Source organism: Hyla sarda, chromosome 8 (genome assembly GCF_029499605.1).
Source record: "Hyla sarda isolate aHylSar1 chromosome 8, aHylSar1.hap1, whole genome shotgun sequence".
Taxonomy (NCBI): domain Eukaryota; kingdom Metazoa; phylum Chordata; class Amphibia; order Anura; family Hylidae; genus Hyla; species Hyla sarda.
Window position 1 is genome coordinate 148,108,365 of NC_079196.1, and position 22,666 is coordinate 148,131,030.

Genomic DNA, 22,666 nt, shown 5'->3' on the forward strand with positions numbered 1-22,666 from the left:
CAGTCGTGATTCTAAAAGTGATGCAGGTTATCTGCATGTCATTCTGAATAACAGTATTATTTCACTACCCCAGCACACTCCATATGCGTGTTAGAACACAGCAAAGTGTTCTACACCCCTATTGAGGCTTTCTGCGGGCCAGAAATAGTCATTTTTAATCTAGATTCATCACAAATAAATTCAGATCGAAACAAATTTTTTTTGAAAAATGTGGCGAATCGTCCGAATCGAATTTTTCAAAAGTTTGCTCATCTCTAGAGGTCTTACAGCCTATAATGTTGCTCAAGTTACTTTACATATTCCAGTGTCTATAGTTCTCAGTATTCTAAAAGCACTAGTCTATACTGCGTATGGGCATAAAATACAATAGTCAATGTAACATGTTTCCAGTTAAATTAGGGAAACATCACAAAAAAACTATTCACACGAAGGGAAAGATAAACTTATAATAACTGCAGGCCCCCCCCCCCCCCAAAGAACTCTGTGAACACTGAGATCTCTAACCCATATTTGTAAGGAAAAAGATATGTAGATGTGAACCACATCATGAGTTATTCCCTTGGCAAATGCAAACAATACTTCTCTCTGAAAATAACTTCATCCAGGAAAAAAACATGCTCAGTGTTCCAGTGTATCATAGCAGCCAGCCAAAAGTTTTCCCCTGCAGCCAAGAGAAGCAGAGATGGCTCCTGTCCAACATAGGGTGTTTTCTATGCCTGCATGAAGTCATTATTGAACTATGGCATGTTAAAAAAAATGTAAACCTGCACATCTAGGAGTGCCGTGACATGTAGTGTATGCTCTGAAACACACCCCTGGATCCCAAAAGTTTGGATAATTCACATTTCACCTCCCACTGGGTGGAGCAGAGGCTTAAAAGAGAAGCTGGAATGTGGTTACTGGCAGTGTTTTCCTGCAGACTAGTGTGTCATACTATCCTATCAAAGCAAACACTAGTCAAAGGAGAAGAAGCCAGAGAAGAGAACATCTGCCACTTCTACAATAAGATCATTAGCATATACCATAAGAATACACAAGCAGCTGTACGGTGTAAATTGTGAACATCTGGGAACATGGAGGAAGATGCAATTCAAATAGAGAAGAACAACGAAGAGTTTCAGAAGAGTGGTGATCATGAGAGCCAGGAGTTGGTGGTGCCCAGCCACAGCCCTGCAGAGTCGCCCAGCTCCAGCCCTACACCCCAGCAACTAGTGGCAGACTCCATCAAAGACAGTAACCAAGTGAACGCCATCACAGTCCTCACTCTGCTGGATAAACTGGTGAACATGCTGGATTCAGTGCAAGAAAACCAGAACAAAATGGAAAAGAGGCAGATTGACATAGAAAACTCTGTAAAGGGTATTCAAAATGATATCACCAAACTATCAAAAAGTCACACATCTACCAGCAACACTGTCAGTAAACTTCTGGAGAAATCTCGCAAAGTCAGCACCAACATGAGAGAAGTCAAGGATCGTATGGATAAGCAAACGGTGCAGGTGAAGAAGCTGGAGACCAATCACAATCAGCTCTTGAGGAGGAACAATTTCAAAGTCTTGATCTTTCAGGTACGTTCCACTGAAAATACAACTTTTTCTAGAAAATAATTTCTATAGAGCCTCTTATAAGCATAACAAGTACAGACTGGTACCCAGGGCAGCCACTCCCTTCTCACTATGCTGGTATTGGTAGCATAATATTTGTATTTTAGGATAGATATACTTGAATAAATATAGATGGTTCTTTCATTTTTGATTATCTTAGTTTTTTTTTTGCATATTTGAGGAAAAAATGACAGTCTTGTATATGATAATATAAAATGCTCCCTGTAAGAAGTTGTGAAAATAAATTCTTAGAACAGGCACCATATATGGTTGAATGGAACGGGTGTGGTGATTTTTTGGCTTAACCAATATAAAATTCAGAAGAAATGAATCATACACAGTTAATGGAATTTCAGTTGATTCTTGGGAAAGCAGATTTTATATTGTGGCCTCCATTTGTTTAGCAGTTTATACCAAGTTGTGATATAAACCGTGTCCCTAAAATATAGCAAAGGACCATCATAGTGGCAAAATTTCCATCTGTCATGGTCGCTAGCCACATTGGACAAGTGTAGAGAAAAGTGGGTGTGGTGTAGGCCACATTGAATATATGAAACTGGAGCAATGGCACAAATTGCTGTGCATATGTACGTGCTCATATAAAGTGTAGATTTATTTTAGGACTATGATATGGGTGAAAATGCTTGTAATTTAAAAAGAGATGTTACCTTTTAATCTATTTGATGCAAATCCCTCCTTTATTCGTGGACCACTGACTCCATTCAATCCTGCACTTCTGTCACCTGCTGTATACAGACAAGAAACAAGGTGATGAAAGATACTTGTTTTATTTTACACATATAGATGACAACCATTTTAATAACATCCTGCAAAAGCTGATGTAGAAATCATAAGGTCAGGAAGGAAAATATTTGTCACTGATGTCATTGCTAAGGAAAATATATGTAATGTATGTGTATGGTGAAATTATCGGATTTTTGCAATGACTTCAATGGACGGAGAACGATTTTTGTGTAGGTTCTAGTGAAAATTGTTATATATTTTTGAACAATTTGCACTTATTTTCCTATGTATCAGCTTTCTGGTACAATTATTTATAAATTTCCTTATGTATATGGCCGAATTACACATCACCCAGAAATTCTGTGGGGAAATAAGCACTGAAATTTCCGCAGCAAAGTACAATAAACTTTTTACGAAACTGCATTTAGTGCAGCAAGTTCTAAATTTACAAATGTCTAAATTCACAGCAGGCCCTATATATAGCAGATATTTGCTGTAAAGTTCACACAACAGTAATAACAATGACCAAATCCAGTCCCTATGGTGTATGTAAATAGTCTTAAGTAAACTCTTAAAAATGTTGCTGCAGATGTTATCATTGATTTACCAGAATAAAATCTGCAGCATAAATTCTACAGAATAAAATCAGCAGCAAGAAATCTAGAAAGCATACAGTACATGTGGACATACCCTAAGGGTCAGTTCGCACAGGCAGATTTAATTGCAAGATAACAGCATGTTCTACCACTGTGAGTTTTAACTAGGGCGGGCTATCCACAGAGAATCTGCAGCAGACTCCATTTAAGTTAATGGGGTCTCTGGTGGTTTTTCACGCAATGGAAATGTTGCTGAAAAAACTAATTTGCCACGTGACGCCATGGCCACGCCCTTTGTGACAACACACCACATCCTCTCAATGAGAGTGTATGGTAGGCGGCGTGGCAGTACGTCCTGGGTCCTTTCCCTTTCTATAACGCGGGGTCATTTTGCGGCCCCGCATCACAGCGGATCAGGCCCAGCACCTAGCAACGGACAGGACCCGTGGCTAATAGCACGCAGCACTGATCACTGTGCCGTGCATTATTATCCCTTTAGACGCGACATCAAAGTTGATTGCTGCATCTAAAGTGAAAGCTAATAAGTGCCGTTTAGCTCAGTGGACTGTTTGCGACCACCACGGCAAAATCATGGCGTCCCGAACAGCTGAAGGACACGAGGAGGGTGCCTTACCTTCCTCCTCCATTTCCAACCGCCGAATGACTGCTCTGTGCCTGAGATCCAGGCATGAGCAGTCAAGCGGCAGAAATACTGATCACTGCTATGCTATGGCATAGCATTGGACAGTATGAGAGATCAATGTACTGCATGTTATAGACCCATATGGGAGCTATAACATTGCAAAAAAAAGGGGAAAAAAAGTTAATAAAGATCATTTAACCCCTTCCCTAATAAAAGTAAGAATCACCCCCCTTTTCCCATTAAAAAAAAAACCTGTGTCAATAAAAATAAGCATATGTAGTATCACTGCGTGCAAAAATGTCCAAATTATAAAATATACTGTCAATTAAACCGCACGGTCAATGGCGTATGCACAAAAAAAATTCCAAGGTCCAAAATTGCATATTTTTGGTAACTTTTTATATCATGAAATAATGAATAAAAAGCGATCAAAAAGTCCAATGAATACAAAAATGGTATCGCTAAAAAAAACTTCAGATCACAGTGCAAAAAATGAGCCCTCATACGCAGAAAAATAAAAAAGTTATAGGGGTCAGAAGATGACAATTTTAAACATATAAATTTTCCTGCATGTAGTTAGGATTTCTTCCAGATGTATGACAGAATGGACCTAAAGAATAAAGAGAAGGTGTAATGTTTACCGAAAAATGTACTGTGTAGAAACGGAAGCCCCCAAAAGTTACAAAATTGTGTTTTTTCTTCAATTTTGTCGCACAATGATTTTTATTTCCATTTTGCCATAGATTTTTGGGAAAAATGACTGATGTCATTACGTCATGATGTCAAAATAAGCCATCATATGGATTTTTAGGGGCAAAATTTAAAAAATTATGATTTTTTAAAGTAAGGAGGAAAAAATAAAAGTGCAAAAATGGAAAAACCCTGGGACATGAAGGGGTTAAAGGGGTTATCCACCAAAAGGTGATTTTAGTACGGACCTGTCAGACAGTAATGGACATGGTTAGGAAGGCTTGTCTTGGGGCTAAGTGGCTATGTTGTGAGATTACATAACACTGTGGCTAGCTATTTGTGAACTGGTACTTCCTGTTTGAGTTTTATTTTTCCCTACAAATCCCATAATTCCATTTTCCTCCCTCCCACACATCAGCCACCCCACCCATAGAAACATTAATGAGCTGCATCCATTCAAAAGATCTGTGGTTTTCAATCAGGGTGCCTACAGCTGTTGCATTAGTTGCAGATTGATCCCTCTCCCACCAAGCGATCCCTCCACCCATTGAAGCAGACAGGCTTCCTGTCATCAGCTGACTAGTGAGTCAGGTCTTGGCTGCATTGCAACCTGGGAAAAATCTGAGGCAACAGTCATTTTCTATGCTGGTAAAAATAAATATTGAGGTAAAAATCACAGAAGAATTGTGATAAAACCGTCACACACAGGTACAGACACTTTATCATGAATTACGCTAACTCTACAGCCCCTGTAGAATAGTCAAATAAAAAAACGTCCTGGAATTCCCCTTTAATGATTGAACACAGCATCAAATATGGACAGGGTACTCTCTTGTGAGTAGACCCTTAAAAAAAAAATATATATATATATATATATATATATAAATATATATATATATATATATATATATATATATATATATATATATTTTATCCTAGCAATCCGAATATGATTGGGGCTGTTCTATAGCAGTGGATACCCTGATCAGTTCACCATGCTGCTGTGGAGAGCCAGATGTGTCACTTGCTATAGTAGTATGAGGCTGGAGGCACACACTGAGATACATTGCACCAACACCACTGGACACTATTAGCCTGCAGAGCAGAGTGCATGTTGGTCCAGGGACTATACTGGTGAAGGGTGGATGGTTGCAGATTTGTTACATAAACTATACAAGCAACTACTACTGCCACACCCTTTCCCACCCTTCCTTTAGTTTCAGTAGGGTCTCAGCTTACTGCTTTGCATAGATCTTTGCTAGAGCATTTGCTGTTCATTCCCCATATGTTGATTCTGATATTACTCATCTATACTGTAAACATTTTGTAACATAAATGAACTTAATTGCAGGTTCTGACATAATATAAAGAATTGCTTTGTTAAAACTACATTTTGCTTGCAATTTTCCTTTTCCCTTACACGTAGTGTGACTATTGGGCGCTCTAGTTAATCATGAATAATTCAGACCAAAAATGGAAAAGTTGAATCTCCAACCTTTCAACTCTGAGTATTTTACCATGTGTCCAAATCTGTTTAGCATTTCTTAATTTAACCCTGTGCAGTGCCAGTTTCTTGCTCAGATTAGGCAGAGCTTTTACATGTAAAAAATATAATAGATGAATGCAGAGCACTTGGTTGAAATAAGATTATCAAATAAGATTGATCAGTCTTATTATTTCCATAAAGACATAAGTAAACCTTAAACAGTTTTTGTAAGTCATTTAGATGATGTCCTTTTCATTCAACATATCTTAAATTGAGTACATATCTTTCCAGACTCAAAACACACCCATTAACTATAGTAAACTTATACATTGCAGCATTCTGTCCTGTGGCTGGATTGTACTGTCAAAGAAACTATAGTTTACCATGCAATGAAAGCTTAGCTAATGAAAGTCTCATGAAGTTCTGCCCAGCTATGTAGATACTATACCTGTCCTAGCTGACAATTGTTAGAGATGGGGGACATTCTCTTCTGGGCAGTGGCAGTTCCTCATTAGTTAACCCCTTAAGGACTCACCCATTTTGGCCTTAAGGACTCAGACAATTAAATTTTTACGTTTTCATTTTTTCCTCCTCGCCTTCTAAAAATCATAACTCTTTTATATTTTCATCCACAGACTAGTATGAGGGCTTGTTTTTTGCGCGACCAGTTGTCCTTTGTAATGCCATCACTCATTATATCATAAAATGTATGGTGCAAGCAAAAAACACTATTTTTGTGGGGAAATTAAAACGAAAAACGCAATTTTGCTAATTTTGGAAGGTTTCGTTTTCACGCCGTACAATTTATGGTAAAAATGACGTGTGTTCTTTATTCTGAGGGTCAATACGATTAAAATGATACCCATTATTACATACTTTTATATTATTGTTGCGCTTAAAAAAAATCACAAACTTTTTAACCAAATTAGTACGTTTATAATCCCTTTATTTTGATGACCTCTAACTTTTTTATTTTTCCGTATAAGCGGCGGTATGGGGGCTCATTTTTGCGCCATGATCTGTACTTTTTTTTGATACCACATTTGCATATAAAAAACTTTTTTTATACATTGTTTTTAATAAAATGTATTAAAAAAGTAGGAATTTTGGACTTTTTTTTTTCGTTCACGCCGTTCACTGTACGGGATCATTAACATTTTATTTTAATAGTTTGGACATTTATGCACGCGGCGATACCAAATATGTCTATGAAAATTTTTTTTTACGCTTTTTGGGGGTAAAATAGGAAAAAACGGACGTTTTACTTTTTTATTGGGGGAGGGGATTTTTCACTTTTTTTTTACTTTTACTTTTACATTTGTTTACATTTTTTTTACACTTGAATAGTCCCCATAGGGGACTATTCATAGCAATACCATGATTGCTAATACTGATCTGTTCTATGTATAGGACATAGAACAGATCAGTGTTTTCGGTCATCTTCTGCTCTGGTCTGCTCGATCACAGACCAGAGCAGGAGACGCCGGGAGCCGGATGGAGGAAGGTAAGGGGACCTCCGTGCGGCGTTATGAATGATCGGATCCCCGCAGCAGCGCTGCGGGCGATCCGATCATTCATTCAAATCGCGCACTGCCACAGATGCCGGGATCTGTATTGATCCCGGCACCTGAGGAGTTTATGGCGGACGCCCGCGAGATCGCGGGCGTCGGCCATTGCCGGCGGGTCCCTGGCTGCGATCAGCAGCCGGGATCAGCCGCGCATGACACGGGCATCGCTCCGATGCCCGCGGTTATGCTTAGGACGTAAATGTACGTCCTGGTGCGTTAAGTACCACCTCACCAGGACGTACATTTACGTCCTGCGTCCTTAAGGGGTTAAAGGGGTATTCCAGGAAAAAAAACGTTTTTATATATATCAACTGGCTCCAGAAAGTTAAACAGATTTGTAAATTACTTCTATTAAAAAAATCTGAATCCTTTCAGTACTTATGAGCTTCTGAAGTTAAAGTTGTTCTTTTCTGTCTAAGTCCTCTGTGATGACACCTGTCTCGGGAAACACCCAGTTTAGAAGCAAATCCCCATAGCAAACCTCTTCTAAACTGGGCGTTTCCCGAGACAGGTGTCATCAGAGAGGACTTAGACAGAAAAGAACAACCTTAACTTCAGAAGCTCATAAGTACTGAAAGGATTAAGATTTTTTAATAGAAGTAATTTACATATATGTTTAACTTTCTGGAGCCAGTTGATACATATAAAAAAGTTTTTTCCTGGAATATCCCTTTAATGATGATGGAATAATATATATATTTAACAGAGTACCTAGAGAAGGCTCTGTTCACATCAGGTTTATACTTCGGATTTAGAATGTATGCTTAAAAAGTTTGAGAGATACATACTAAATATGTCCATAGGCTTTAATTTCCTTTGGCCCCGATAAAGTCAATATACACTAGTATATACTGCAAAAATAAGGATGGGATATTGTAGCATCACCTTTAGTCAGGGGAATAACTACTAGGATTGCAGAAGGGGCCCCAAAGTCATCTCTGTCCCATAAGAAGACACCAGTATTATGTGTCACATGATAAGCATGCAGCCCTGTTGTTGTAATTTTGTGCAAGGATTCTCAATATCTAGTACTGTGCTGCAGAGTGAGGGGCATACTATGGGGTGTAGTGGGGTCCAGTGGGTCCCTGGAGCCTACAGGGGGCCCATTGTGTGAACATAGCCAGGGTGTGTTCACACTGAGGAACTGACAAGGAATTTTTTTGGGTGTATTTCCGCACCAGTATTCAGATCCATTTCCATCTTTAATGAAAGTTCTATTGACTTTAAAGGTCTTTTCACATTGAAGAATTTCCGCAGAAAAAAAATATGGCGCTAAATTGTATTCCGCCAGAAGAGTAAACATGTTCATTCTTCTGGCAGAATCCATGGGTAAAAGCCCATTGAAATCAATAGAACTTTATTTTTCCTGACAAAATGAGTTTGGAGCTGAATTGACGTGGAATTGTCATGCGGAATCAAGGAATTGAGAGCTAACCCATTGGTGTTGTAGTACTGATCCTCCTCCAGATTCTGCATCAAAATCATCTGCAATTCCTCTTCAGCAAAAGAAAGCAGATTGGCAGAATTTCCTGACCGAAAAGATTCCTCGTCAATTCCTACAAGTTTTATATAATTTGCATAATATGATTTCCATTGAACTGCACAAAGCATATACATCTGTGTCTGACACATGTCATAACTGTTCACAAATTGCAAAGAGCTTTTAGAAGATGGAGCTTCCTTTGGAATGGAAATGGCAGGTTTCTCTCTTTAATTCAATGTATATTAAATTTACCAAATTGACAAATCTAGGACACCACTGTGTGTTACAAGAAACAACAATGGGCAAACAAAAATGATTTTTCTTTTTATTATATAGGAGAACCTGGTATATTGAGAGAACTACATTGCTGTGTTCTAAATAATAATATACAATAAAACCATTGAGAAGACCATTGAGAAGACCACACAAACTTGTGCTGATAAGTGGTCTTACATGGGAATGGTCTTCTCAAGGAAAATAGCCACTGATGGAGATATATCATTGAAAGTGTACCCTACTCCATTTTTTCTGTCTAACTTTTGCTGTTGCAGCGTGTAATTTATCATAAGTGTGTGCTGTAGATGATGAATTCACAGCTTTGGGCGGGAAAAACTCTAGCTTACGAGGTTTTGTATGTGTACTTTTGGTCGGCGTACTTTAGCACTTGGAAATCAAGGTTTGCGCAATTTTTAGCAACATATTCTAAAAGTGGCCTATGATAAATAAGGGAGCACTGCATGTCTAAATCGGAAATAGGTGTGTTTCTACTCAAAAACTTAGGAAACGTCTACTACAAAAGTCGCACAAATGTCGCTAATATTATATGACTGCGCCATCACAGCGCCAATAATAGATGGAAAATAACGTCTATATTCAATGATAAATCTCCCCCACTATGTATAATGTATGGTGGACTGAAAATTCATCATCCAAAATCTGCTCTGGGAAAGGTGGTGGTTTTCTCAAAGAGGTGGTCTTTTGAGGAGGCTTCTCTATATGCAGCAGTGCATTGTGCATTTAACTATCTGCAAATATTTGTGTAGGCATTTCTTTTTTTCCATATGGCAAAGGTTAGGAAAAAATTGGCCTTGTGTCACATTTCAGTATGTGGTGTAAAATCCCAGCTCCAAATAGTTTACATTCCTCTTGAGCAAGCAGACCCAGCCCAGGATAAGACTAAGCAGCATTGTTGTGGCACTGACAGATAGCAGGCAAATTGACTGCCTTTCATGGAAGAAACGTATTTCCCATAGACAAGCTTGCTACTACTTTGTCATATTTACACATTATCAATGTTTCCCTATTGAACAGCGAGGATTTAACAATATGTATCCCTGTAATGCAATAGCTTTGTAATTGTATGAATGTATGTACTGCAGAGGTGAAGCTTGCAGGAACATAGAGGGCAGCAGCCCTGGGCATGCAGTTTAGGGTCAACTCATTGCGAGCAATAGAGAAGGACTTATTGCCCCCCTTATGTTCCTTTAAACTGCATCTGTGTAAAGTGAACACTAAGGGGGCATTATTGTGTGTGACAGCAGAAAGTGGGTATTATTACTGTTATCAACATACGTACAAAAGGAAGTAAGCCCGGCACTGCTATACCATGGTGGAAAAGCTGAGTGGGATAAGTAGCCTGGGTATGACAGCTATGCTTGAAGTCCGTATCAGTGCTCTGACGGTGCAGTCACAAATAAACAAAAAATCCATAGAGAGAAAAGAAGTCGCCACTCACCGGGTTCTTCTAGTTTTCTTTATTACATAAACTCACTCGCTTGTGGTAACACCCCCCCCCCCCCCCCGCACTTTGTTTGTCCACCGTCCTGTAATATACGTGAGTATATGTAATAAAGAAAACTAGAAGAACCCGGTGAGTGCCGACATCTTTTCTCTCTATGGATTTTTAGATTATTACTGTTAAACAGGCACTATGACAGACACAGTTTTGAGAATAGGGCACTAGTGTGATGCTTTTTCTGTGTGGTAGAAGGCAATAAAGGAATTACTGTTTAGGAGTAGTACAGAAGCACTCACGGTGAGGAGGGCACTGTTAATGTGAGATGGACGCGAAGGTGGGGCTTTTCCTGTGTAGGAGCACTGTTACTGCATAGTAGTGTCAGTAAGCAGGCACTATTACCATGACAAGGGCTCTAAGGGGGTACTAGTGCTTAGACATATAGCGTGTTCTGTTCCTGTGTACGGGGGCGGCCTTAGGTGTTCAGGCGCCCTGTGCGGGCTAACCTTGTGGTACTCCCCCCCCCCCCTCCTATTACCCGATGAACATACACAAAGAGGAAAAAAATCTTTGTAACAAATATATATATTTTTTTATACAGATAATTTAACTACAACTCCCAGCATTCCCTGGTTGGAAAACACTAGCACAAACACACACACATAACAGGGACTACAACTCCCAGCATTCCCATGTTGGGAATCACTAGCATACACACACATAACAGGGACTACAACTCCCAGCATTCCCTGGTTGGGAACCACTAGCATACGCGCACACACACACACACACACACACACACATACACACATAACAGGGACTAAAACTCCCAGCATTCCCTGGTTTGGAAACACTAGCATACACACACAAATATCAGGGACTACAACACCCAGCATTCCCTGGTTGGGAACCACTAGCATACACACACATAACAGGGACTACAACTCCCAGCATTCCCTGGTTGGGAATCACTAGCATACACACACACACACACACACACACATAACAGGGACTACAACTCCCAGCTTTCCCTGGTTGGGAACCACTAGCATACATACACACACACACACACACACATAACAGGGACTAAAACTCCCAGAATTCCCTGGTTTGGAAACACTAGCACACACACACATAACAGGGACTACAACTCCCAGCATTCCCTGGTTGGGAAACACTAGCATACACACACATAACAGGGACTACAACTCCTAGCATGTGCCCCCCCTTCTCACATAGAAATCATCCCCAGTCAGAGATTTATTCCCCAGTCCCTGCAGTGTACGTATCCCCAGCTCGTGCACTTTGTCATCCTGTTCAGTAAACACAGACAGAGCTCAGGCAGGGGAGATGCGGGAGCCATGCTCCTCCTCTCTCCCCCTGCTCTGGCTTTTTTCTCCCCGTAAAAACCTGCATCCTCCCGAGCTCGGGGAGATGAGGGAGGGGGCGTGTACTCTCTTCCCGTGAAGACCTGCGTCCTCCCGAGCTTGGGGAGATGAGGGAGGGGGCGTGTACTCTCTTCCCGTGAAGACCTGCGTCCTCCTGAGCTCAGGGAGGGGAGATGAGGGAGGGGGCGTGTACTCTCTTCCCGTGAAGACCTGCGTCCTCCTGAGCTCAGGGAGGGGAGATGAGGGAGGGGGCGTGTACTCTCTTCCCGTGAAGACCTGCGTCCTCCTGAGCTAAGGGAGGGGAGATGAGGGAGGGGGCGTGTACTCTCTTCCCGTGAAGACCTGCGTCCTCCTGAGCTCAGGGAGGGGAGATGAGGGAGGGGGCGTGTACTCTCTTCCCGTGAAGACCTGCGCCCTCCTGAGCTCAGGGAGGGGAGATGAGGGAGGGGGCGTGTACTCTCTTCCCGTGAAGACCTGCGTCCTCCTGAGCTCAGGGAGGGGAGATGAGGGAGGGGGCGTGTACTCTCTTCCCGTGAAGACCTGCATCCTCCTGAGCTCAGGGAGGGGAGATGAGGGAGGGCCCTTACCCAGCTCTAGCTTCGGAAATCTTCGGAGGACTGGGGGAGGAGCGGACGCAAGTCTTCACGGGGCGCAAAATTCCACCTCACACCGGCCTGCTACACTGCGAGCTGTGTCGGCCGCCAGGCGCCCCTTATGCTATGGCACCCTGTGCGGCCGCACAGCTCGCACACCAGGCATGCTGAACTTCTCCAAAATATGCAGCCTAACATACACAACAGAACCAGTGAACATTCAATGATAAATCCCCCCATAGAGTTTATTTCCATTCAAGTGATATGACTCTGAAAAATAATGATCATGTCTGGACTTTTAAATGTGTGAACCATAATTCAGAAATGTAGGTGAAGGTAAAAAATGTGGCACAGCCACTTCAAGTATACCTGTCAATTAAAAAAATGACATGTCACAGAGTCATGTTAAAAGTTTTGATTGGACAAGGGTCTCAGTGTTAGGGGACCACCCAGTGAAGCTGGATAGAGATTGCTGCAAGCTGAGGAATGAACACGCTGCACCACACTTCTCCCTATTCTACTGAGGCCCCAACAAATTTAAACTTATGACATGTCTCTGTGATATATCAATTGTTTTTCTTTGAATGGCAGGTACACTTGATATGTGGGCCCCATTCTCTACCTTCACCTTTATTTTAAGAATGATAGTTAACAAATGTAAAGAAGAGACACTTTCAATATTCAGGTGTAATAAACCATAATAAACCTACACTAAGTAGGGTTGTCTTTCTGATTTTTAATTTTCAAAATCCCATTCCTGCTTTATCTGCTATTTAGTACATTGACACCTGTGCATCTTTTTTCTAGGGTGGCCACCAGGCCAGTAAACCATTGGTCCAGTCAGTATTTGCGCAGTGAGGCTGATGTAAAAATTTGTGATGAGTGAGTGCCAGTTATTGTTTCATTGTGTGCACAGTCACTTCCTGTACTTCTTTTTTGGATTAGATACTCTTCCTTTTCCAAGCCCACCCCGCCCTAGAAATGTCAGCAGCATCCCAGCTAGGTCTGTTGTGGGATTGTTGTCAGCAGGAGATTGCAATGGGCAAGGCAGCAGAGAGTCAGGGACACTGAAATTCAGCAGGCAGACACACACACACACACACATTCCTGTGTACACAGCCTTGAAAGCCCTTAAGCATTCCTTGGGAAAGGAAGACACTGACTGAATTACAGTAAGTGATTATGGCCCATATACATGGCTCAAAAAAATAAAGGGGACACTAAGATAACACATTCTAAATCTGAATGAATGAACTAATCGTATGAAATACTTTCGTCATTACATAGTTGAATGTGCTGACAACAAAATCACACAAAAATGATCAATGGAAATCAAATTTATCAACCCATGGAGGTCTGGATATGGAGTCACACTCAAAATCAAAGTGGAAAACCACAATACAGGCTGATCTGATGTAATGTCCTTAAAACAAGTCAAAATGAGGCTCAGTAGTGTGTGTGGCCTCCACGTGCCCATATGACCTCCCTACAATGCCTGTGTATACTCCTGATGAGGTGGCGCATGGTCTCCTGAGGGATGTCCTCCCAGACCTGGACTAAAGCGAGACATGATGTCCAGATGTGCTCAATCGGATTCAGGTCTGGGGAATGAGCAGAACAGTCCGTAGCACTCCAGCCACATGAGGTCTAGCATTGTCTTGCATTAGGAGGCACCCAGGGCCAACCGTACCAGTATATGGTCTAACAAGGGGTCTGAGGATCTCATCTCGGTACCTATTGGCAGTCAGGCTACCTCTGGCAAGCACATGGAGGGCTGTGCGCCCCCCCAAAGAAATGCCAACCCACACCATTACTGACCCACCGCCAAACCGGTCATGCTGGAGGGTGTTGCAGGCAGCAGAACATTCTCCACGGCGTCTCCAGACTCAGTCACATCTGTCACATGTGCTCACTGTGAACATGCTTTCATCTGTGAAGAGCACAGGGCGCCAGTGGTGAATTTGCCAATATTAGTGTTCTCTGGTAAATGCAAAACGTCCTGCATGGTGTTGAGCTGTAGGCACAACCCCCACCTGTGAATATTGGGCCCTCATATCACCCTCATGGAGTCTGTTTCTGACCGTTTTAGTGGACACATGCACGTTTGTGGCCTGCTGGAGGTCATTTTACAGGGCTCTGGCAGTGCTTCTCCTTCTCCTCCTTGCACAAAGGTGGAGGTAGTGGTCCTGCTGCTGGGTTGTTGCCATCCTACGCCATCCTCCACATGTCCTGATGTATTGGCTTGTCTCCTGGTAGCGCCTCCATGCAGTGGACACTACACTGACAGATACAGCAAACCTTCTTGCCACAGCTCGCACTGATGTGCCATCCTGGATGAGCTGCACTACCTGAGCCACTTGTGTGGGTTGTAGACTCCAGCATTCAAAAGTGACCAAAACATCAGCCAGGAAGCATAGGAACTGAGAAGTGGCCTGTGGTCACCACCTGCAGAACCACTCCTTTATTGGGGGTGTCTTGCTAATTGCCTATAATTTCCACCTGCTGTCTCTTCCATTTGCACAACAGCATGTGAAATTGATTGTCAATCAGTGTTGCTTCCTGAGTGAACAGTGTGAGTTCATAGAAGTGTAATTGAGTTGTTTAAGTGTTCCCCTCATTTTTTTGAGCAGTGTATTTTCAAAAGGCAGCATAAAGTCCAATTGTAAGGCTAGGTTTCCACTTGTTTTTTTTTTCTGGCAGTTTTTGGAAAACTGCCAATGCAGTTTTTGAGCCAAATTCAGAAGTGGATCCATCAGGGAGGAGAAGTCTAAGTCCTTCCTTTATATTTCCTATTCCTTTTGAATACATTTCCGGCTTTGGCTCAAAAACTGCAGTGGCAGTAATCCAAAAACTGCCAGAAAAAAAACCAAGTGGAAACCTAGCCTTAGACCACAGAAATCAGTGGGTTAAATAAAAGGTTTTTTTGGGGCATTTGAGGAGTATTCCCTTTTTTAAAATATTCTGCTGGTGCTGCTGTAAAAAAAAAGTAAGTCATACTTACCCCAGTCCCCCACACCTCCTGTTAGGGTTCTTTCTGTCCCCAGCTGCCACTCACTTCTTCCTCCTTCCAAAATGACAGTTCTGAGACAGGACACCACTGCAGCCATTGAGCAGGACCTGCTTGTTGGAGTCAGGAAGAAGAAGGAAGTAGTGGGGGAACAGGATCGGCTGAGCCAACTCGGCTCCATTCATTACGTAGTGGTGGAGCTGGGTTACTGCAGCATATAATCCATTCACTTCAATGTGAAACAGTTTCCCAAAGGTACCCATCTGACATCAAAATAGTAAAATTGTACATACAAATTTTATCTGGTGCTTCTATTAACATTGATAATTCTAGTGTGAGAACCCCACCCAATTCAGGTTTTTAGTTTACTAGGGTATCTGTCATAGTTTTAGACACTTTTATTAAATGCAACACAGAGGGGGGAGATTTATCAAAACCTGTCCAGAGGAAAAGTTGCTAAGTTGCCCATAACAACCAATCAAATCGCTTCTTTCATTTTGCAGAGACCTTGTTAAGAATGAAAGAAGTGATCTGATTGGTTGCTATGGGCAACTCAGCAACTTTTCCTCTGGACAGGTTTTGATAATGTGTTTGGTATTTTTCCCTGTTTTTTTTTTTTTAGAGGACATCAGAAAGAACTTAAAAAAAAGTGCTATAAAAACATTTTTTAGCAAAAAATAAAAAATTTTATATCTCAGATTCCTGTCTTAAGCGACTGGAAGAAAAAGAGGAATGTATGGGTTAACTGCTCTCACACCTGAATCCTAGATGTCAGACATATGTTAAGTCTAGCAAGGTGCACGAAGCTTATTTCACGCTAAAAAACACCAAATCAAGCTTATCCAGCAACAATGTAATAGCGATAGACATCATCAATATTATCTTACATTTTTATCTTTTCTTGCAATGTGAAGGAATTAATTATTTAGCTGAGAAAAGCAGAAATCCGTCTTTCTGGCAGGTGAATAAACTGGAATGTACTATGAAGCATGCCCTCCAGTTATGTAGAAATTCCCACATTTGACAAAACTATTATATGATTGCCGATGGGAAATGTATGATCGCTATAGTTCAGACTTGTAGTTCTTGCTCTCATGTTATATAACAATCTTTAATGTGAATAGTGACTTTGATGGCATTGTGCTCTCCTTCACACAATGCTATATACAGGACACGGTTGTAACACTGACAGCCCAATCTTCAACTATGACAGGATTTTGAAATAATCCGTTCATTTTCATGGACTTTGTCTGTGTATACAAATCACTGGTAAAAGCTCAATATTTATACAGTGTGGTAGTGCCACATTTTTGTAAAGTCAAGAACAGTGGTGGTGTTTTTAAAGCAGATTGCATGCTTTTTAGGTTTTCATGGGCTTCACATGTGCAAGTCCACAATTGCACCACTGGTGCTCACGATAATGATAGGTGAAGTCATCCAGGGCAGTTGAGGGTAGCGGTTCCTCTGGAAAAGTCTATAGAAGTGTAAAAAATGGCTGGCTCGTTTTGCTAACCTAGTGGGTATTCCTGTAAACCTGTGCAACTGTTGTCAATGGGAGTGGTCTTACACAGGTTAGGCTCCTTTCACACTACCGTTTTTGTCTGGTAGGTGACGTCCGTTAGGAAGATAGCGGGAGAAAAAATTGTGCATGACACCTCTTTTTCTCCCACTATCTTCGGCCGCAAGAACAGGAGTTATGACGGACGTTAGAGGAATCCCATTCAAGTGAATGGGATCCTCTTTGCCTGTTATGACTCCTGTTAGGCTCCTCTACAATAACGGATGTTAAGGGCGGTCAAAGTGAAAAAAAAAACAACAACAAAAAAACTCTAATGTTCGTTTGTAACGGAGCAAGTGTGAAAGTAGCCTTAAAGGGGTATTTCAGGAAAAAACTTTTATGTTTAGACCAACTGGCTCCAGAAAGAAAGTTAAACAGATTTGTAAATTACTTCTATTAAAAAATCTTAATCCTTCCAATAATTATCAGCTGCTGAAGTTGAGTTGTTCTTATCTGTCTGGAAACAGTGATCTCTGCTGACATCTCTGCTTGTCTCAGGAACTGCACAGAGCAGAATAGGTTTGCTGTGGGAATTTCCTTCTACTCTGGACAGCTCCCGAGACACCTGTCATCAGAGAGCACTTAGACAGAAAAGAACAACTCAACTTCAGCAGCTCATAAGTACTGAAAGGATTAATATTTTTTTTTTATAGAAGTAATTTACAAATCTCTTTAACTTTCTGGAGACAGTTGAGATATATATAATATATCAACCCCTTTAAGAAGTTTTTTACTTGGGTACACTTGGTAAAGTGTCTGGGAGGTGTTCCTTTGATGGTGTGTGCAGCAGAAATAGCCCAGACACAGTTGTAACGTAAAAGCAAAGTGTAGCTTTACTGAACTTCTCCGTGCCTAATCCAAACAATATAGTCTATCTACAGCACAGGGCTGTAAAACGTTAAGGTGAATGTATGGATATTGATCACAGTTCAGCTTAAGGGGTTATCCATGTTTAGAAATAAATAAACAAAATACCCTAAATGCATTAAAATGAAAAACTAACTGGTATATTTCATTGCAATTTAAATCCCTATTTGATTGTAGCAGGCTTTTGCTTGAACAGGATATTGACTAGGCCTTCCATTTTTTCATGCGACCTGGCAGAGAGAACAGACAGGCATGTCTACACCCTTCTCTGGCCAGGGCCAGACTGAAGTGATTTCATCCACCTGCACTAAGAGATTTGGACTTGGGAGACTCCTAACTCAGGCTCTTTAGTAGTTTCTGCATTAACACTAGCAGGGGTGAGTCATGTGACCAATTACCCATGCATCCTTACACATATATGTAACCCACCAGTAGTGGCAGTAAATAATAAAATTGTTAACCCATACACATCCATAGCACCTCCATATTTGCAGGATATGCATATTTAACTCAGGATGCTGAAACTTTTTGGATTTTTACATATGAGAAGAAAAAAAAAGCTTTAACTCTGGACATCAAGACTCAAACACTCTCAGTCATGAAAGGATTACCGTATTTTTTGCCGTATAAGATGCACTTTTTCTTCCCCAAAACTGGGGGGAAAAAGTCGGTGCGTCTTATACGGCGAATACACCCCTATCGCGGCAGTCCCTGCGGCCATCAACGGCCGGGACCCGCGGCTAATACAGGACATCACCGATCGCGGTGATGCCCTGTATTAACCCTTCAGACGCGGCGATCAAAGCTGACCGCCGCGTCTGAAGGGAAAGTGACACTAACCCGGCTGTTCAGTCGGGCTTTTCGGGACCGCCGCGATTTCACCGCGGCGGTCCCGAACAGCCCGACTGAATAGCCTGGTTAGTGCTTACAGGACACCGGGAGGGACCTTACCTGCCTCCTCGGTGTCTTCTCCGTTCAGGGATCCCCTGTATGGCTGGTGCTCTCCTTTCTCATCATCACGTCGTCGTGTACGTGTGTCGGCGTGTGTAACGACGTGATGACGGCGACGGAGAGCGAGGATACCCGGCAGCAGAGACGTTCAGCAGCAGGCCGGCAGCAGAGCCAAGGGGACACGGGGACATGGCGACAGCGATGGAGCGACATCCAGGGCAGGGGTGACGGGTCCGGAGCGGCGGGGACACGTGAGTATTACCTCCTATGCAGTGGTCTTCAATCTGCGGACCTCCAGATATTGCAAAACTATAACTCCCAGCATGCCCGGACAGCCAACGGCTGTCCGGGCATGCTGGGAGTTGTAGTTTTGCAACATCTGGAGGTCTGCAGGTTGAAGACCACTATTGGGTTCAAAATCTTTAATTTTTTAGATTTTGCACCTAAAGATAGGGTGCGTCTTATACGCTGGTGCGTCCTATAGGGCGAAAAATACGGTAAGTATTTATTCTTGCTCTTTTTCCTTTCTCTGTCCTCTGCCTGGCTGTCAGCTATACCCAGAAGTAAATCATTTAATTGAAAGCATATACGGCATGCCTGACTGATGACATGTATGTGATATGAAGACAGAATGAGACTTTCCATAATTATGTTGTCAAAACAAGCGTTGTTTTCTTATTGATTTTTGTAAAGTACAATTTTCCGCAAGGGATGCAGAACAATCATGTAGTGCTTTTTGCTTTAGTACAGAAATGACATACGGTTTACACTGATACACACTGACGCTAATGTAAATTCACACACAACATGATGTAGCAATATAATTATACATGTCATTTACCAATCTATCCTCCAGCATTACAATCATCGGTAAGGTTAAAAAATGCTCCTTCAGAATATATGCTGGCAGAGAGAAGGGTCATGCTTGTTGGGAAAAGCTGCACGCTCAATTGAGCAATGCCAGTTATATGGAAAGTTATAGATTTATAACTGATTCATAACGGATACCAATATACACTTACTAATGACAATTGTAAAAAAAAAATACTATTTACATAATATAGTGAAATTATTTTTAAAAAAGTCTACTTTCTATACAGTGTGTTACAATATTAATTGGTTCCAGGACGACCATTGTATGTTGAAACCATTGTATGTTGAGACTAGAGATAAGCGAACTTACAGTAAATTCGATTCGTCACGAACTTTTCGGCTCGGCAGGCAATGACTTATTTCGCGTAAACTAGTTAAGCCTTCAGGTGCTCCGGTGGGCTGGAAAATGTGGATACAGTCCTAGGAAAGAGTCTCCTAGGACTGTATCCACCTTTTCCAGCCCACGGGAGCACCTGAAAGCTGAACTAATTTATGCAGGAAAAGGCATCAACTGCCGAGCCGAGAAGTTCGTGACGAATTGAATTTACTGTAAGTTCGCTCATCTCTAGTTGAGACCATAACTCTATGGAAACCTGGTAATTGGTTCTGAAGCCCCAAAATGTCATCCAAAAATAGGAAAAAGTGAGAATTAAAGGGGTACTCCAGTGAAAAACTTTTTTTTTTTTAAATCAACTGGTGCCAGAAAGTTAAACAGATTTGTAAATTACTTTTATTAAAAAAATCTGAATCCTTCCTGTATTATTAGCTGCTGAATACTACAGTGGAAATTATTTTCCGTTTGAAACACAGAGCTGTCTGCTGACATCATGAGCACAGTGCTCTCTACTGACATCTCTGTCCATTTTAGGAACTGTCCAGGGTAAAAGGAAATCCCCTTAGCAAACATATGCTGTTCTGGACAGTTCATAAAATGGACCGAGATGTCAGCAAAGAGCACTGTGCTCATGATGTCAACAGACAGTTCTGTGTTTCAAAAAGAGAAGAATTTCCACTGTAGTATTCAGCAGCTAATAAGTACAGGAAGGATTAAGATTTTTTAATAGAAGTAATTTACAAATCTGTTTAACTTTCTGGCGCCAGTTGATTAAAAAAAAAAAAAAAAGTTTTTCACCGAAGTACCCCTTTAATGAAAAATAAGTAGATAGCTAATACAGATAAAGCAAGTCCTTACATATAAAAGTAAGAAACATCTGCTGGGAGCTGTAAATCACTGTCTATTTCAGGTGCCTCCAATTGTTGCAAAACTACAACTCCCAGCATGCCCGGACAGCCGAAGGCTGTCCGGGCATGCTGGGAGTTGTAGTTTTGCAACTGCTGGAGGCACCCTCTTTGGGAAACACTGGTCTATGTAGAGGACAGGAGCTTCTTAAGGGTCTTGAACAGAACACACAATGTCCTAAAAAAAAACAAAGGAAAATGGAGCCGCCCTCACCTGAGGTCCAAAGGAGCAGCTAACCCTGGTACAGGTAAAGAGTACAGAACATGTAATACCTCCCTGTACTGTAGGGGGCGCTACCAGACACCAGTCAGTGCATGCACTTTAGGAATACACGGTTTTACCAGTGAAATATCCATTCTGATTGGTCAGTTCTTCCAGCTATTGACACTTTTCGCAGATTCCATAGCATTGTATGTTGAGTCTGGTTTCAAGTTACAATGGTCCAAAAAGATGATTGTATGTTGAAACTATTGTATGTTGAGGCCATTGTAAGTTGAGAACTTCTCTTGAGCCACCTACTCTGTAGGAATAAAACCAGCCATGGGTCAAAGAGTATCAGTTTCTTTTGACTGGACACAATGTAGTATAAGGTGTATGAATCTTTCATCCACCACTACTTTCAATGAATTAACCCTCCGACACCTAGCAAGTATAATGTATAGGTCACATTACTTAAAATACCTGTGTTCATAATTTGCTGGGCAGCATGTAACTTTTTTTCTTGGATTAGGGAGGAGAGTATCCCTGTGTAGCCGGTATAGGTAGTGCATTATGTTTCCTTTGTATCTCTCCTGTATGTCAGAAAACATAAAAAGAAATCCCGGAAACTGAACTGAGCGCAGCCCCGAACCTTTTAGCTAAGTGAGGAATATAATATTACTGTTTACCATATCAACTTACAAAGAAAAATACATTGATCCTATAAGATCAATACAATGCACTTTCTTTGTAATCACAAAGTCATGTACATCCCTTGAAATCTACATGACCATATGGAAGTGCCCTCAATGAACCAACACTCATTGACCAAGTTGTTTGGTCTTATTTGATATTTCTCACATATTGTCTGCAAATATTAGTCTGTACATTGAGGGCATTTTATGGATACAATGAACACTAAAGAAAGAATCTTTGTGTTATGTACTTTTAATATGTTGCAAGACATTGCATATATGGCTTTTAAGTTGAATAAAACCTGCCCCAGGGTTTAACATAATGCTATACCCTAAAGGACTTCCAGGAAACAGCTCTATTTGGAGTCAATCTATTACTATTACTTTTTGTGGATTCATCTATAACCAATATTGGCATTATGTCCTGTGCAATGATAGTCAGTAAAGGTAATAATGCAACTAAAATAGGAGACATTTTGTTTAGTTGGAGGGTTAAAATAGGAGTCATTTTCTTCAGTAGGCCTAAGGAGCCCCAGTCAGACACTGGCTGTTTTGTGCTCCAGTTGTAACTAATTTAATGGGTTAAAGGGGTACTCCGCCCCTGGCATCTTATCCCCTATCCAAAGGATAGGGGATAAGATGTTAGATCGTCGCAGTCCCGCTGCTGGGGACCCCGGGGATCGCCGCTGCGGCACACTGCCATCATTACTGCACAGAGCGAGTTCGCTCTGTGCGTAATGACGGGCG

At 41.4% G+C, this 22,666-nt stretch overlaps 1 protein-coding gene across 1 annotated transcript in view; it reads left to right on the top strand.

Annotated features, from left to right (window-relative positions):
* The first annotated feature begins 853 nt into the window (after window positions 1–853).
* The window catches only part of CAVIN2 (caveolae associated protein 2), a 62,858-nt gene continuing 41,045 nt past the window's right edge, over window positions 854–22,666 (top strand). The window contains exon 1 of the mRNA XM_056534116.1: window positions 854–1,568. Coding sequence (XP_056390091.1) covers window positions 1,074–1,568 — 495 coding nt within the window. The 5' untranslated portion in view covers window positions 854–1,073. The remainder of the gene's footprint in view (window positions 1,569–22,666) is intronic.